General features: G+C 36.8%; 1 protein-coding gene across 9 annotated transcripts in view; it reads right to left on the minus strand.

The window, feature by feature from the left end:
- Nucleotides 1–18,417, minus strand: part of CDH23 (cadherin related 23) — a 568,554-nt gene that overhangs the window by 320,112 nt on the left and 230,025 nt on the right. For all 9 annotated transcript variants that reach the window (XR_006102875.1, XR_006102876.1, XM_042457557.1 and 6 more), the window contains exons 7-8: nucleotides 16,834–17,028; nucleotides 14,754–14,882 (exon numbers count right to left, since the gene is read on the minus strand). Coding sequence is in view for 7 of the 9 variants with exons in the window: in XM_042457557.1 (XP_042313491.1) it covers nucleotides 14,754–14,882; nucleotides 16,834–17,028 (324 nt within the window). In the remaining 2 variants the exon portion in view is untranslated. The remainder of the gene's footprint in view (nucleotides 1–14,753; nucleotides 14,883–16,833; nucleotides 17,029–18,417) is intronic.

Genomic DNA, 18,417 nt, shown 5'->3' on the forward strand with positions numbered 1-18,417 from the left:
AGCACCCAACTTCTTGCATTGCAGACAAAGAGTAAGACACCCAGAATTCATATATTTGCTATGTCTGTATTCCCTTGGTAACACTGCCTGCCCTTGCTCTTTGGATGCTTGAATTGCATTTCTAAACACTCAACTGACATTCTAAGGAGATTATCGCACAGTTTTAAAAAATGAATTACCACTGCTGAATTCAATTTGAATTCAGGATACATCTGGATCATCACACGCATTTTTGCGGCCAACATCGTTGGGCGGGTGCATCCTGGGTAACATCCAACTAGAATCTGAGTTCAGAAGGCTGATTTCCAAAGCTGGGAGCTTCCTGGCTTTGCAAATAAGATGTCTGAACTCAGATTCTAGCCAGTGGCATCGGTGGCAAAAACATGTACTTTTATTCTGGATGTATCCCGAATTCAAACTGAATTTGGCAGTGGTAATTCAGTTTTTTAAACTGTGTGATAAAGTCCTAAAACACTGCAGTGCTAGAAATGTTGGGATTGAAGACAGATTTCCTTTGTAGGCCAGAATTTTCATTTTGAGGGGCAGCGCCCTTGTTTTGCACCTCCACACAAAGACACACCACTTTGTATAAGCAGGATTTGTTTTACTTATATCAAAGATAGCTCTAACCACATAGTAGGAATGTTGTCCAAAGCACTCAGAGAAATGCAGGGCCTCCTACCTTCATGGCAATGTATATATGTTTGTGAGTGTGCAAAAGAGCTCATGCATATACAGATCAGAATTACTGAACTGAAACCTTTCTTTTTTAAAAAAAATTTTAGTCTCCTTACCCTTGATATCTTTCAGCATAAAAACAATGAATTTTCTCCTGAGGTCATGGTTACTCAACAAATGCCCATATTTACATATGTAATAATAATTAATGTAGTGTGAACACATTTATGACTTTTGGCTGTTCTGCTTTCCTTTGTTTATTGAGACCCTGGGAAAATAAGCAGTCCATTCCACCCTCAGAAAAAAATGTGTCAACAGTGGCATTTGCAGTCTAATGAGACAGCAAGAACACACATCTGCCTTGAAAGAAGCAACCCAACATTGTAATTTATCAGCTGGAGGCCGAAGGTCAGACAGAGTCATTTCACTTTTCTCTTTTCTCCAAATGTCTTATTGCGCTGACTTTTCTTTGTAACTACTTTTATTTAGCAGCAATGAGCTGTCTGTTGATATCTTTTAAAAAAATGTTGGAACAATAACCCTTCATAGGCAGGTTCAGCATATACATATAGCTGTTTCCTAAGGATAAAATATTTCAAAGTTTCCAGACAAACTAGGAAAATGTAACTTGGCTTAGGTTTACATTTAAAATGGACAATTATCTATTGCACAAAATTTAAAAGCACTACTTTTATGCAATAGATTTCCATTGTATCAAATAAGCTTCAGCTTCAGTGAATGCCAGCTTTGAGGAAAACTATAAAATAACAGATAGTCAAAAGATTTTACCACAAATTTCATTGTGTGCTTTTAATTGTTCTCACCTGAAGACTCAGTTTCTGTCTTGCTAACATCTCCATCACCACCAATACACATATCCTTTATATAGGAATGTTGTAGGTTTGAACAAAATAAATGTGATTTCAATTCCAATACTTTGGCCAAATAGGGCCTTCACTGTGATTTCATTCTCTGATGGTTCTTTGGAACTGGAGCAGTATCTAACCAGTGCATCTCCTGGTGTGATTGCCATAACCATGGGAGAAATCAAGGGCATGGGCATTGTGATCTAATATCCAGATGAATTAATAGGAATCTTCTTCTAATGGCCTTTATACCCCTCTAGGAATGTACATTTGCCAGCCTTCATTTATGTATCAGTAACAGTGGCAAAATTATGACTTTTTAAGATCATTGGTTTCTCACTCCTCTGCCTCCACCCCAATTGTAAGTCAGCCAAAAAATTTCTATCTCCTCTATCTTACATCTGTATTCAATCAAACAGCATTGACCAGCATATAATACTAAAAGTAACTTTTTGAATTACCTGGGTCTGCAGCAAAAATGAAATAAAAAAACAAAACCTTGTATCATGTAGACTATACCTGTGGTTTTAAAATGTTTATCTTTTGCCTTCTACCCTACATTAACTTGTATACACATGAAAGATAGCAGAGGACATTATTAGTTAGTTAAATATAGTTAGCCATATATTAGTTAAATAGAGTCAACGTGATATAATGGTTTGAGCATTTGGACTGTGACTGTGGAGATCAGGGTTTAGCCATGTAGATCACCCAGTAGATCATCCAATAGATCACTACTGAGAAACTTTGGGCAAGTTACATTATCTTAGTCTCAGAGGATGGACATGGCAAAGCCCCTCTAAAGAAACTTGCCAAGAAAACCTCATTACAGGTTTGACTGAGGATAAACGTACGTTGGAAACAATTTGAAGGCACACAACAACAACAACAAAGTTGCACCTTTTTCTTATATTATATATATTTTGTATTAATTTTGTAATTGTTAATGAAACAGTGTTAACTATATAAGTCAATGACATGAATGCACAAAATAAATGTGTCACAGTATACTAAATATGTGAGACTATCCAATTGTTCCTCCTCGTATTCCAGGCATTTCAAATAACACTATGAATGTGCTCATTTTAACCTGCAGACATTAACTATAAATCCTTGGTAACTGACCTTTGAATAAAATACAGTGGTGACAATCATGCTACTAAAAGAAACGAGAGTTTCTAAATCATCAGCAGTGATCATGTTTTCCAAACCAGTAAATACAGTTAAAGACACTACAGATCACTACATTTACCATTGCTCTTTAGCCTGGCAAGCGAGTTTATTCAAAACAGAGCTCAAAAACAGAGCACACCTTTTAAAACTATACAGTGAAATATAAGTGGGGCAGTCCAGAATGGATCCCCCACATATAACAAGGACCTACTGTGTTTATCCCATATTCTCATCAATGTTTTCCTGATAATATAGTTTTTAAAATCTGTACAGTGCACCATACACAGCTTTCAGCATATGCTGAAAGTCATGGCTGAAGAGCCCCTTGTGAGCCCTGGAAGAATTAAGGGGTGCATGTCCATGGTGCACACGCATGCAGCCACGCGCCACAGGCGTGAACCCCATTCCTTCCTGTGGGGTTCCAGCATACGCTGATTTCCCCTTATGCAGACAGATCCGGTATGGATCCCCACGTAAGGGGAGGGGCCACTGTATTAACCTTTACTTTTTCATACTAAAGTTGTGCATGCCATCCAGATTTCAATTCATAGCAAGTACAAGTACATTTCTATACCGCTTATCAGTGAACTACCACTCCCTAAGGGATTTACAATGTGTAATCCAATTGCTCCCAACAAACTGGGTACTCATTTTACCAACCTACAAAAGGATGGCAGGCTGAGTGGACCTTGGAGCCCTGCCTGGGATCAAACTTACAACCTTATGGTACTCTCATTTAACCACTGTGCCACAAGGGCTCCAATTTTAACAAACTTTTGTTTTCTAAAATAATCCAATCTTTTAACCATGCCCCAAAACAGATGGGCCAAAAGGAGCTGCTTCCGGCCAGTTCAGGTGTGTAGTGTGCAGATGATGCATGCCCCCGATGCAGCCGGAAACTGTTCTGAGGCCACCTAAGGCAGTTCAAGGCCAATTATCAATGTCAAAAGGAGCAGCAAAAATTTGCTCCTTGCTGGCAGCACACTTTCAGAGCTGGCCGTCTGGTCACCATGGTCTCCAGCCGATTACAGGATGATCATGGCTGGAGTGGCCAGAGGCTGGTGAGTTTCACCCCTATGATAAATATTAAGATTCATAATCTAATTTTATGTCCCGCAATACCCATCCACAACTTTATGTTGAATCTATCAATAATTTCCATTTTATCCTTGGTTTCTTAGCAGCCCATAACATTTTTACTTCTTTTTGCCAAATTTTAAACTATGTGTTGGATAAAATAATTGGCAATTGTTAGAGAAAGGTACATAAGTTTTGGTAGCATACTCATTTTAATTGCTGAGATTCTACCCAATAAAGACAAATTATTCCATATGCACAAAACCTTTTTAATAATTTTAATATCTTTAGATAATTATTCTCATATAATTTCTGATTTTTGGTAGTTAGATTTATTTTATTTGCTTCATTATATCAGATCCTGTTCTAAATGCCAATTCATTTTCTTGATTTGCCAGATTTTTAGTTTTCACTATCAGAGTTTTGTTTTATCACTACTGAATTTACAAAATGCATATTTATCATATTATTTTATCATTTGCATCAAATCTTCCACTCCATTCATGGGGTTTTCCAATAAGTTTGCCTCATTTTATGCAAATAATTTTAAGTTATTCATTCCTAATTCTCCCTTCCTTTATCCTGTTATCCAAACTTATTAGATGTAAACTATGCTAAATTCCTAGTGTCAAGGTAAATAACAGCAGAGATAATGGGTAACCTTGTCTGGTTCTTTTTCAGGGTTTGAATATGTTCTGTCATAATTTCCTTGTTTTTTATCTTTACTTTTTGTGTAGAGTATATTACCTAAATCCAACTAAAACAGTTATCTCCAAAATCTATTTCCTTCAATATTCTTAAGAACAACAAGTCAAATTTAGGTTTGTCTAATCTCATTACGATAATCTAAATACTCTAATATATCAATTACATTTCTGATATTATTTTTTCTTTATCATTTTGGAAGGAATCCACTTTTTTCACTCTAAAATTTAATATTTTAATACAGTGAGTAGTTTAATTCTATTTTAATGCTCACTTTTTCTATATTTTTAATTGTATTGTTCTTTTAAATTGTTAGCCACTTTGAATTCCAATTTTTTGGGGGAAGCATCATGAATATACATCATCATCATAAACATTGTTGTTATTATTATTTTATTATTATTATGCATTATTTTATGTATATTATTATTATTATTATTATTCATTTTTAATGTCTCATTTGTATCTTTGTTATGCTTCACTGTAATATACACATTTCTCCAATAGTCTGGTAGCTGCCCTTTTCTAGTAAATTTATCACAGACCATACTTAATGTTTGAAGTACTGTACAGTAATTCATATTCAAATTTCTTATAATAAACTTCAAATAACACATCTGTACCTGGAATTTTTCTGGCTTTAACCTTTTTTAATTGCTTTAATAATCTCCATACTTGTCACAGGTCCTTTTAGACTTTACTTTTGTTCCAACCATAGTTTATCCAATTGATGTTTATCCAAGTAGTCTTGCATATCTGAAATTTTCTAGTTGCCTCTCTAATATAGTCCTCTCTAATATTCCTCAAAAGCTTTTAAAATTTTCAAATAGTCCATTACGTATAGATCTCCAACACTTCAAGGAACTTCTTGTCAGTACGAGTGATATAGCAATGGAACCAGTTTCCTAGAGAAGTGATGCTTCTCTAGAGATCTTCCAAAATAGGCTGGACAGCTACCTGCTGGGGATGCTTTAGCTGGAGATCCTACACTGAACAGAGGATTGGAGCCTTTTCATTCTATGATTCTATAACTATTTACAATTAGCTGCTTGGGAAGAAAGTACAAGATGAACTTTTAGCACCTTTGAGGTTTTTTTTTTTTTTAATTATTCTTTTTTGCACTTAGCCTTGCAATATAACACAACATAAATTATCTGGGTGAATCACAAATAAATCAAACATTAGAATCTAGAATAAAACAATACCAAAAATACCATTTAAAAATAATATTAAATCCCATCCTGAAAAACCTGCTAGCTTTAAAAAGGTACACAAAATGTCCTTCACCTGTCACAAAGTGGGTGTCTCTAGGGTAGCTGCTTCATGCCTGGAGAAGCAACTACCAAAATGTTGCTCTCACATTTGACAAATACTCTCAAAGCAGACCCTTTGAAGATGATCCAAAAGGAAGTGTCTTTCCCCCCCCCCAAAAAAAAAAACTTATTATGTTAAGTTTTAAATTTTCATGAGAGGACCACTCCAAAGTCATTACTTGATTAAAATACAGAAGGCAAGAAATATTATCCAAACAGAAATTAACACACTTATCCCTCCACATTTGTGGCTTTGACTTTTGCGGATTTGATTATTCACATATTTTATTAATATGTTCTCTCTAAGAATATCTAGGTCTTCCAGAGTAACTCTATGGTCAACTTTAACCAAACGTCACACTGCAGGTCCTAGAGATTTCTAGAGAGAACACTCCACTAGGCATTTGTACTCCTCCAGCACAATTCTATGGTCAATATCTGGCAGATGTTTTTGTTATTTGCAATTTTTTCACATTCACAGGGGTCCTGTGCCCCTAACCCCAGTGAATGTGGAGGGACGAGTTCTAATGGGAATGATAACTATGAATGACAAAAGAGGACACACATTCAACTCACACATCCTTCTTCCCTATTTCCAGATATAGCATAATGAAGAAATTCAAGGATCTTTTCCTCCCAGAGCTAAGACAGTGTGCTCTAAATAGGAATAGGATGTTCATGAACCTTGGGCGCGTTACAGATGCGCCAAAGCGGCGTAGTAGGGTTGACTCAGTGCGTATTAGGGTTGAGAAGGGGCGTCCCTTCCGGACGCCCCTAACCCTAATACGGACTGAGTCCGTACAAAATGGCGGCGCCCATTCCACACTGGCGCCGCTATCTTGACGTATATGATGCCACGAGTGCACCATTGGCGCTTTGCGACGTCATAATTGCGCTGCAAAGCAGTTTAGACGCTGGGGCTCCTCCATGCTGCAAATGGCGGCGGCGGCAGACCGCCCGTTTTGGGTGGTCTGTAACGTGCCTCTGAGTAAGGGAAATCCCACAAATTTACCTTTCATATGTGTCATGGAAATGTGGGAAAGGGTGGGTGAACAACTCACACATTCTCTGATTTCATACTGTGCAAAGCAACTATGTGACTCCATGTTGTGCCTCCAGTTTGCTTTTAGGAAGAAAAATGTTCTTCAGATAATATTCTGTATGTTTTCATTGTGAGCCTTCTACCTGTCACTCTGAAGAGCTAATGGTTTACCAGCCACGGTATGAATGTTGAATGGAAACACAGAAGAAACCTTCCCTCTTAAGATACAAACAAAAGAGGAAACAAAACAACAAAAGAGGAAAAGTAGAGAAAAGTGTCCTCTGCTAAAATAATACACACCCACAGAAAGAAAGAAAGAAAGAAAGAAAGAAAGAAAGAAAGAAAGAGAACTTTACCATTATCCTTTTTGGGAAAAGGGAGAGGATGTACATAGATCCTTTTTAATAAAACCTTGAGCTTCTAATAAAGCATTCACAGGTTGACTAAAATATTATAAGGAGGAATTAATGAGAGATATTGAGGCTCTGGGGCAAAGATAACATGAATCAACTCTGTTTCTTTAACACAGTAATTTTGTTAAAGGAAAAGCTGGAGGAACTTTCTAGCAGAACAAATGTATCATTTGCTATAGGAATAGCTGCTGTGGTAATATAAAAACAGTAACAATACAGCCAGATCACAAAAACAATGAGGGATAGTGTAATATTGGTATAACATAATATAATGGTTTCATATTGTGAATTAAAAAGTTGAATTTTAAATGTAGATTGTTTTAAAATGTGTATGTCTTTGTCCCTTTAAACTGTTGCATGTTTTAATTAATGTGCTTTTAACTAATGTTAATTGTTGGTTTGTTGTCGTTCCCCATCTTGATCCATGGGGAGAGGCAGGTAGGAAATAATAATAATAATATTCATTTAATCATTTTCTTAATCAACCACCAAGTTGTTAAAGGAACCAGTGCCTCCCTAAAAGGTCACATCTCCTCACACCCTTTAGTGTCATTTTTTTTCCTTTCGTAAAATGCAGAGCTCTTGCGCTAAGGATGGTGAAAACAACAGGGCAGTGATGGAATGATACCGAAGGGACTTCCTTCCCTTCAGGAAGCTATTGCTGGGGGGGGGGGGGGGAACAACCAGAAATCATGTGTTTCTGGTTCCTGTTGTTGAATTTTGCCTTAGTTCAAGCCATACCTTCCTCTTAAAAACATCACCCTTGAAAGTGTGGTGAACTCAATTCTGAAGTAACACAAAATTGTCGTGGAAGGGGAAGAGAATACAGAACCACTTATATATAAGAGAGCAAGAGAATATACAGTAAGGGTATACTTTAATAAAATGAATGATCCTTTAAAATTCAGACATACTTTAATGTCTTGGGGCTGAATCCAGTCCTCTGGGGTTGTTTAGATGGCCATACATTCCTTCCCCAGGTCACTACTGTTAAATGGTTTCTCAGCTTTTGTGCTCTTTCATCTCATTTTAAAAGGTTGAAATGAGTCTCCTAGCTAAGAGCATTAAGTTAAAAAATATGCTGGTAGTTTTGGGTTGTCCTTTGTGTTTGGTCCTTCGAGTGGAAGGAGGGCTCAATATCCTTTCTGAAATGGAATTTGGACATTGCGCTAAAAGAGGTTCCCCACTCTTGATTTAAGGTACCACAAATCAAGCACCAGTGTCTGAGAGAAGACTCTTCCATGGCAAAACTTAAAGGAATTTGAGGTGCTGGTTTAGATAATATTTATGAGATCCTGTGGCATATGGAAAGCAAGATTATATATCTTCTAAAGAATTTGATCAACTGAAATAATGACACACAAACTTGATCAGATTCCATTGTTGACAAATCACATTTCTGATTTTCTACTCTCTCATCTCTTGAATGAAATTGTCCTGTCTCTCTAGCAGGGATGACAAATGAATGGATCTCTATTTATTGGACTGCCGTTTCCCATCATCCCTCACCACTAGCTATGCTGGCTATGGCTAACAGGAATAGCAGTCCAAGCACATCTGGAGGGACACAGTATTCTCACCCCTGGTCTTTAGAGTGGAAGGATTAATCAAGCTGGAGACATACTACAGTTGAAAATATTCTGACAGAACTATTGGCATCACGTTAAAAGCTGACAAAATCAGATACCAGAAAAGTATCAAGGAAAAAGGAATTCTGTATACTGGGCAACAAGAGCTCTACTATGCTGTATTCCATGACCACTTCTCTCCAGCTTCATTCTGATTTTGGGGGAAATGCTAAGTTTCCCACTTGTCAGATGGGAATTGTGTATGTACATGCTTGCCCTGATTAGTGCCTCTATACTAGGAGCTTTACGGAGCTCATCATAAATATTTACAATTTCAAAAAACAGTATGAAATAGTCTCCAATGTCTCTCACCTACATGCTTAGGTGTTAGGAAAAAGGTGTACAAGGACAGTTGAATAGTGTTTCTCTGTTATGCCATAATATCCTGATTTCAGAAAAATGAAATTATAACAGCTGTTCTTTCTTTCTTTCTTTCTTTTATAGGATTATAGACTTGAAAGGCAAACTGGATCTCCGTATCACAGGAGGAGGAGCAGGGAGATAGAGAATAGAAGAGTGGTTTGGAAAGCTGCTACAGCAGATTCTAGAGGCAAGAAATCCTATTTCGCACTCCTTAATTCCAGCCTGATAGGATCTGTTTCCAGTACTTTGCTGCCGTTTATCCAGTTCTTTCCTTCTGTTGGTTCTTCACTGACAAGCTAGATGGCATGCTGTTATTTGAGTGAGGAAATTAAAATTTGATGCCATAATCTCTAAAAGGGGGATTTAGTTTTAGATTAGGAGACCATGTTTAATACAAGATTTAACAATTCAGACTCCTCTGTGTACTATAGATAAAAACAAAGACAGTTGTAAGTAGATGGGTCAAGCACAATAATTGGAGCCCTTTGCCCATCTTATGTAATTAACATAAGCAGCCACCTCATCCATTCATATAAGGACCATGTGTGCAACAAGCAGATAACCATCAAGAGGGGGGAAAGTTCACACAACACTTCAGCTTCCGGCCTGGGGAGTAAATGATACCATGTCTACTTGTGTTATCCCATTTTAGTGTGGAGTTGTGCCTTGTTTTAACACAAAACAGAATATTTTGGAGCATTCAGTATAAAGCACATGCATAAGTAAGAATACAAATATAATTGGCACAGAAACTTCTCCGAGTCATGTAATTTTCAAATAGCACACTCAGAGCCTATAAGATGCAAATTATTCCCCCCTCTTCTAAACTGGTTCATTGATACTTTAAAAAAGAAAGAAAGGATCATTTCTAGATAACTGTTCAAACAAGGGAAATCAATAAAACTGAACATTTTAAGTAAAAATTATATACTCTAGTGTTTCTGGATTTGTTTTACATCTGTCCATCATTCTCAGAAACACCATGCCAATTAGGTTGCAAAATGTCCTGGCAAAAGATCCGAGCAAATTCCTTGGAGATATGAAAGCATTCAAAGCCTATTGAACGGAAAGCCAGCTAAAAATAATAACTCATGACTGATGTTTTGATGAGATGGTTTTGGGGAGGAAGGCTGAGAACAACAGAGGCAAATGTCAGCATGCACAAACAATTTTTATGTTCCTATGTGATCTCTATTGACTTCTCAAGCAGCTCCCTGGAGGAAAAATGCATGTCACTGTTCATTCTCAATCTATCAGTCACACAGAGGACTTTCCCTGAACATTTACCTGTATAACACATCCCAAATGACAACACAGAACATGATGTAGAAATCAATCAGTGTAAAAGCTGCACAAACTAAGACGGAACAAGGTGATGCACTGGGTCAGAATTTGACTTCTCACATAAATTATTTTTAGAAAGTTCTTCAGGTTAGAAAGAGAGGGAGGAAAGAGGAATTCAGGTTGCCTATAAACGGATTGAAAGACTGTTGGGATATAATCAAAGTATCCATGGGAAATATCATATTTCATACTAGATGCAAATCCTTTCTAGGGCCTTCTTCCTCTTCCATTTTTGTGCCCAGTATAAGTAGCCTGGCATCTGCCATTAATTGTTATCTATATTATTAAAAGCATCAATAGAATAGGCTCACCTAGGTCTATTTCAAAAATAATCCAGTTTGAGACCGCTTTAACTGCTGTGAGACATTTTGCCTTCTCTGTCAGAGAGTTCTGGTGCCCAGGATTCCTTAGTGCTAGGCAGGGCAGTTAAAGTGGTCTCAAACTGGATTATTTCTGCAGTGTGTTTTGGACCTTAGTTCCAGGCACTGCTATATTGTCATTTAATTTGAGAAATATTCCTTCTATGGGCACAAGGTCACTCAGCGAAGGTAAACTAGTCCATAATCTTGGATGCTAGTGGGGATTTCCATTTCTTTAATAGTGTATCATTCTTCTTTATCCCACTTCTTATTAATGCAGTAAGCAGCATTTTTGCGCTTCTCCACTTCTTATACTGTCTTGTATGAAGGACAGCTTTAATATAGTCTGGAATGATGTGCATTCCCTTCCTGCAACCATTTGTATTCATCCATGAATTTCCTCTCCTCCAGCTACTTAGCAGCTTTTTAAGCTCCAATCAAGGGCTTTCTTGGTTAAATATCACACATTAAGGAAGGAAACAAAAATTTTTTCTTGGAGCAGTCAGCAGTTTCTTACTGTTACAAAAAAAGAAGTCTTAGCATAACATAGTCACATATCATACACATCTATATCTGCATTTGGTTGGCATATGTAGGTATTTCTGTATTACTGAGTTGAGAATACAGGTTACATGTCCCGTATCCAAAATGCTTGGGACCAGAAGTATTTTGGATTTTGGAATATTTGCAGATACATAGTGAGATATCTTAGACATGAGACCCAAGTCTAAACATGACATTAATTTATGTTCCATATACACATTATACCTATAACCTCAAGGTAATTTAGACACAAAATTTTAAACAATTTTGTGCATGAAACAAAATTTGTGTACATTGAACCAACACAAAGCAAAGGTGTCACTATCTCAGGCACCCATATGGACAATTTTGGATTTTGAAATTTCGGGTAAGGGATACTCTACTACAAAAGAAAATCATTTTTCACATGTGGGCTACTAGCCCATTCTTCTCAGAGTGGTTTTTCTCCCTGTCAAACTGAAGAGCTTAGTGGACACCAAAATAAAATGACTTACCACTCATGAATTCAAGCCAAATTTTGGCTGCCCCCTAGTTTTATTGCATGGCTTTTGCCCTGAAAACCGCCATCTGGGTACAGCCCGGCTCCATTACTGATCCCTGAACTTGCTTTGGTGGCCATTTTTCAACATTGGAAAGCTCCTGACTTTGGTTTGAATTTGGGAGCGATAAGGATAGGATAAAGGCACATTTAATTTTAAAACCAGGTGATTTTGATGTTTTTCAAAAGCTGCTGGATAAGCGCATCTGGAACCTGGGCTGCAAATGGGTTGCATTCACCCAACCACCCACGAGTGTGATAGCACCTGGTTTTAAAATTAAATGTACCTTTATCCCATCAGGGATAAGGCGTTTTAAAATCAATGCAATAATCTCCATAATGAAGACATTGCTCTCTTTCTCATTCTCCCTGTCTTTCTCCACTGGATTCCCCCTTTTGAAGAATACAATGATAACACATAGCCAAAGGCAGATTCTCCACATAGTGTAGCCATACCATCTGGCTAGACCTCTCAACAAGGCAGGCTCAAGACAGTTGGCTCTGACTCAGCAGGAGTCCTTTCTCATAATAGTCAATAGGCCAAGGAAACCTCTCACAAGTCCAATCTCTTCAAAAAGTTGTGTATTTATTTGTTACCCTTATGTTTGTTATCCATAGTAGATGGTAATCAGCTAAATTTGATTTTTTTTAAAAAAAATATGAATATTGTAGTTTTACTGGTGTACATGAATATCCAAGACCCTCCATACTGTCTGATTCTATCAGACTTAACTTCCATGAAGGAAAAAAAAATTATCAGTGGTTGGATGTGCAATTTGCTTCACATTCTGTTCAGAGAAAAATAAAACTGGGATGCTAGTAAATATGAACTTTTAGCATGAAATCTGTGTGCTGTAAAGAACAGCAGAAGAATGGACAAGCTTTCTTTATAGTCCCTCTTTTTGCAGCAATGAGGACAGTGATGCTTGTGTGTGTATGTGTTTGACTGTCATTTCACCCATACAATGGATAGGTCTTCTCTTTACTTTCTGTAGTTGGAGGCAAGGGAGCTCCTTGGTATTCTCATTGCTCTTGGAAATCTTTTGACACGGTTTTCAACATTTTAGTTGTTGTTGTGTGCCTTCAATTCATTTCTGTCTTATGATAAGTAAACCTATTATGATAGGTAAACCTATCATTGGGTTTTCTTGGCAAGATTTGTTCAGAGGGAGTTTGCCATGGCCTTCCTCTGAGGATGTGAGGGTGCAACTTGTCCAAAGTCAACCAGTTATTTTTTTTTCCTGGCAATGCAGGGACCCTGTTTCCCAGAATCCTATCCTAACACTGAAACCACTACACCACATTATCTCTTTTCTCAGAGTTTACACAAGGCAACGTGTACTTCTCACATACAAAGGCTGCAAAATTACAGAGAAAATGTATTTGTCCTTCCAACAATGCAGGACAGAATGTGTGGAAAACTGTGAAAATAAGAGAACAAATTTTGCACACCCCTAATTAGCGTATATACTTGACTATAAGTCGACTTCATGTATAAATCGAGAGCAGGTTTTGGGGCAAAAAATATGGATTTTGATATGACTCATGGATAGGTCAAGTACAAAACACAGGGGCATGTAACAAAGGATCTGAAGCATAGGATGAAGTAAAGCAAAGGCACAACTGTTTGTGTTCACCCTAAATGCTGGAGAGATGAGAGACTCAGTGCATCCAGGACAGATGTTCCTCTTGTCTTTCACCAGGGGATGATGAAATAAACTCTTTTTAAAATAAGAGTTAAAGTACAGTATTTAATTTGACCTGTGGATTAGTCGACTCAGTTTTGGGGGGTCAATTTTTGACCAAAACATCTAGATTTATAAATGAGTACATCTCAACTTGTCTTGGAAAAGTACAAAGTGACTTACATAGGTTTCCCAGTAATCTCTCCTCTAGCCATTGACATCTATGGGTTGTAGCAGCACCTGATCCAAAATTATTATGCAGTACAAAGGGTGCATTATCTGCTATTATTTCATAATCATATATTATAAATGCTTAAATCATACATTATAGTGTATAATGTATAATATGGGAAACATAGATCTCAGATTCTGCATGAAACCAAGCAGGTAGAGTAGTTATTACACTTATTCTGGTCACAATGATTCAACTAAAGTACTGTACATTTTATGTTCTCTTGAGGCAGAGGGCAAACTTCAAGATTTGGATCATTTTCCAGGCACTGAATCAAAGAATAACAACCATGTCTTGAAAATATGCTAGCAGGGGCTGGGAAGTTGTGTTATATTGATGTGTGACATCCATTTGCAAGTGCAATTAATAGTCTATTTACAGTTTTCTATTTCTGAACCTTGGTAACAGGATGCTTCTTGGTTTGCTTTTTAAATGGTCCATTTCAAAATGTTCCATTTTTGGAGAAAAGTGGAATATAAACAAAATAAATAAATATAATTAATTAATTTTCTGGTACTGTGTTTCACTGGTCTGTGGCACTATCCTGAAGTCAGTTTTTATTTTTATTTCTTGCAAAAGCATATAGAAAAGAGGGGGGGGGTTTGTCTTTCTTCATAACCACGGTACCTAGTATGCCTTGACCTATCAACTGCTTCCTTCCTCTGTGCTTCAGTACCTACCTCCACTTTTCAACAAAATAAGTCTGTGAGCAAAGAGGTTTTAATGGGGATTGAGAGGGGAGACTTTCCCAATTGCTCCTTCAATTTTAAAGATAATATATCAAAAGCTCTTACCGGAGGAGAGTTCTCATAGATATTTGTACTGTAGGGTAGGTTGATAAAGATTGGGTCCATATCTTGCACATCCGTGATGGTGATTGCAAGATTGGCAAGAGTTGAGAGAGGCTTGGTTTTATCTTGGTCCTTAAAAATGTAAAGAATAAAATTACTGAAGGAAAATTCATTACAAAACAAATAAAAACAACAGCAACAACAAACAATTCAATCTGCAGCATAAGCAAATTATGCTGAGAAAGATTTAGAATTCAATATAAAATACCACATTAATACAAAATCTAGGGCATTCATTAATCTAGCCAAACTTTGTCAGGTACTCTTCCAAGACTCAGCAGATCACAGGGTTTAGTTCTAGTGACATCTGACAGTGCTAAGATACCAGTTATGGTCAATATTACCAGTTGTGTAACTACAGCCTTCGATGTGTTATCAATAAATGTAGACACGCATAGCACACCAGTTTCATAATCTGTCAGAATGCCATGTAATGACAGGATGGGATTACTAATGGCCACATAGCAGAGACATTTATCACACTGCCTAAAAGGTAACTTCTAAGAGTTCTAGAAAGTCACAGCATTACTAATGTGCTGTTGAACATAATGCAATATTTGCAGTACACAATATGTGTGAGTGAGATAGCCATACCAACATAAAAAATAATGAAATACTTTGAAACAGAAACACAGAATATAGCAGCCTGCTAGTGTGGACATATAGACACTATTGCTTCAAACTACTTGGAAGCCACACCTTCTGATCTAATGGCCATTTAGACCGCTTCTGAGATGATGTGGGCTTATTATGCATATTCAGCAAAGAGTGAAAGCAGTTTTGCATATGTCCTAAGTAAAGCTTGGAAAGCTACTGTTAAGAATTTTATGAGGACATCTTGAAGCCACCCATTATCATAGCTTCAGAATGTCATTTATTTTCATTCTTCTTAAAAGAAATTTCCCTAGCACACCACATATTTCACAGCTGGACTTGGAATGTAGTAAGTAAATTCCATGTTTGGTCCTACTTTGAATGATTTTCAGATACTGTAAAACACCTAACTTCTACCAAGTGAATGCTTAAGACAACAGACAATCATTTTGCAGGAGAATTATAAATAAATATTTCCTTATTTTGTTTTTGAACATGAAAATATAAACAATCTCAAAAGTTTTCTCTGTGCTGGGCAAGAACTTTTGTGCATTTTGATGATTTTATGCATTCTCAACTAAAAACAACCACCCTGTTTGCACAATATAACAAATTTGTTCAAAACCAATGTATAGTTGGTCCTTCATTTTCACAGGTGATCCATTCCTGGTGTAAATGGAGGCTCACACATTTTCAAGCCTCATAGGATGGAATGGGGTGGCCTGGGAACGTGCACCACTAGAGATAGTGGAGGTCCCCCCTCTATGGGTATTTGAGGGTGTGGATCCCAGATCCACAAGTTAGGAGGGATAACTGTATTTTGTGCAAATACAATCTATTTTGGTGGAAAGAAATCCTTTTGTAGGAAGTTTCCCAAATCACACACAAAAAGTGGCACAAAATCTCTTACTGTGTTAAGACACTCTTTCTTAAGAGACAAGAAAAATTCCAAATAATCTTTAATTCCTAAGATTGAAGGAATATTTGGCTCTGTTTGTATTATTTTGTACAACAACCGTGTTCCAGGTGTAGTTGTTTTTTTAAAAAAATACACACTGTTATCATGATCATTACTATTACTGCTGCTGGTTCCATGACAATCATTACAAATACTAAAATGATTTTTTTCTGTTCTTTGTCTTATGTGGGGGGAACCAAGTCTAGTGTGTAAATATTCTAACATTAGTACTATGAATACTGACTTTTATAAAAGACCTACAGAAGAATAATTATAATATTAATTTAACATGCTACTTTCTACAGATGATTATTTCTGTAGACCAGTCTTTCCCAAACTGATGTCCACTTAGTGTTGGATTACATTACACTAATGACAATAGATGTTACAGTTCAATGAATGGGAGGATTCTAGTTTGTGGAAAGCTGTTCTAGACTAAGAGACAAAAGAAACAGAAAGATTCATACTCACTGTAGCATTGACCTGAAGCTGGTAGGCTTGGGTGACTTCATAATCCAGTGCTCGAATGACTGATACAATGCCACGGCCGCTGTCAATGGTAAAGAAGTTTGACGGAGGCTGGAAAGAATAAAGCACACTTCCACCAGCACCCTGGTCTGGATCTGTGGCATTCACTATAAAAATAGGAGTTCCCACTGGTGTATTCTAAAAGTAAAAACATTTAAAGAGAATATGCAGTAAGCAAAGTGCTTCCATGGAACCAACCAATTTTTTTTCCATTTAATGTTCTATCAATAAGTGACTTACAGCACAATAAACATTTCAAGGAGATTGAAAGCCAGCAATCATCTGTTTCTAGAGACTATGGTAAAAATCAAAGTTTGAATTCCAAATACAAAATTGACTTAATTCACAGAGTATCAAAAGCACATCACAGGTAGATGAATAAGCAAATGCAACCAGAACATCCTTTGACCTTTCTTATGAGTTTCTCACCAGGGAAGAGCACAACTGTGCAATTTGTGTGTGCAGTCTGCAAAATGGAGGGAAACATTTTGAAACAAAATATTTAAGTGATAAACTATGGCATTTCTGCAACTCTTATAAATACATACACATGGAATAAAAATGGTTACTTTGTTAATTTTTTGTCATATATACTCATCCCTCCTTGTTCGCTGAGGTTAGGGGCACAGGACCCCCATGAATGTGGGAAAACTGCAAATAACAAAAACTCTATGTTTTTTCCTGAGAGAACACCTTTCTAGGAATCTGTAGGTCCTCTAGTGCAACTCTGTGGTCAACATCTGCCAGATATTGACCATAGAACTGGAGGAGCTATAAATGCCTAGTGGAGTATTCTCTCTAGGAATCTCTAGGTCCTCCAGTGTGACTTTTGGTTAAAGTTGACCACAGTGTTGCATTGGAGGACCTAGAGATTCCTAGAGAGAACATATTAATAAAACTCATGAATAATCAAATACCCAAAAGTCAAAGTCGCAAATGTGGAGGGATGAATGTACAATAGTTATTTCAAAAGCATATCATATTAATGAAAGGAATTCCTTCTAGAATGTTTTATAAAAGTACCTGCTATCTAAGGTGGAGCAGACAAAAAAAAAATCTGAATATTACAAATTCCTCAAAACTTAAAAAAAAAGCCCAACTCTGTCAAATCTGATACATAATGCAATTCTACTGTAGAAGCTAAACTCTACTGTAAAATCATTTTTATTAAAAAGTATGTCTTGTAATAAACCAAGAGGAAGATAAAACAGTTGATATCTTGTAGTGCTAAAGCTAGTCTCTGTATTTTTCTTACCACAACAAGTTCCTCTCCACTTGCTTTTCACAGCCATGTAATAATAAGGGTATTAAGAACTGCACCTTCATAATAATAATAATAAATAATAATAAAACTTTTATTTGTATCCCACTTTTCTGTGACAAGACAATCAAAGCGGCTCACAACACATTAAAATCCAGATTTACAGCATTGTATTCGAAATTCCCCCCCCCCCTAAAAACAGGATTAAAAATATTACAATTAAAATATCCATTAAAACAGAAGATAGATAGATAGATAGATAGATA

Source organism: Sceloporus undulatus, chromosome 3, assembly GCF_019175285.1.
Source record: "Sceloporus undulatus isolate JIND9_A2432 ecotype Alabama chromosome 3, SceUnd_v1.1, whole genome shotgun sequence".
In the NCBI taxonomy this organism is placed as follows: domain Eukaryota; kingdom Metazoa; phylum Chordata; class Lepidosauria; order Squamata; family Phrynosomatidae; genus Sceloporus; species Sceloporus undulatus.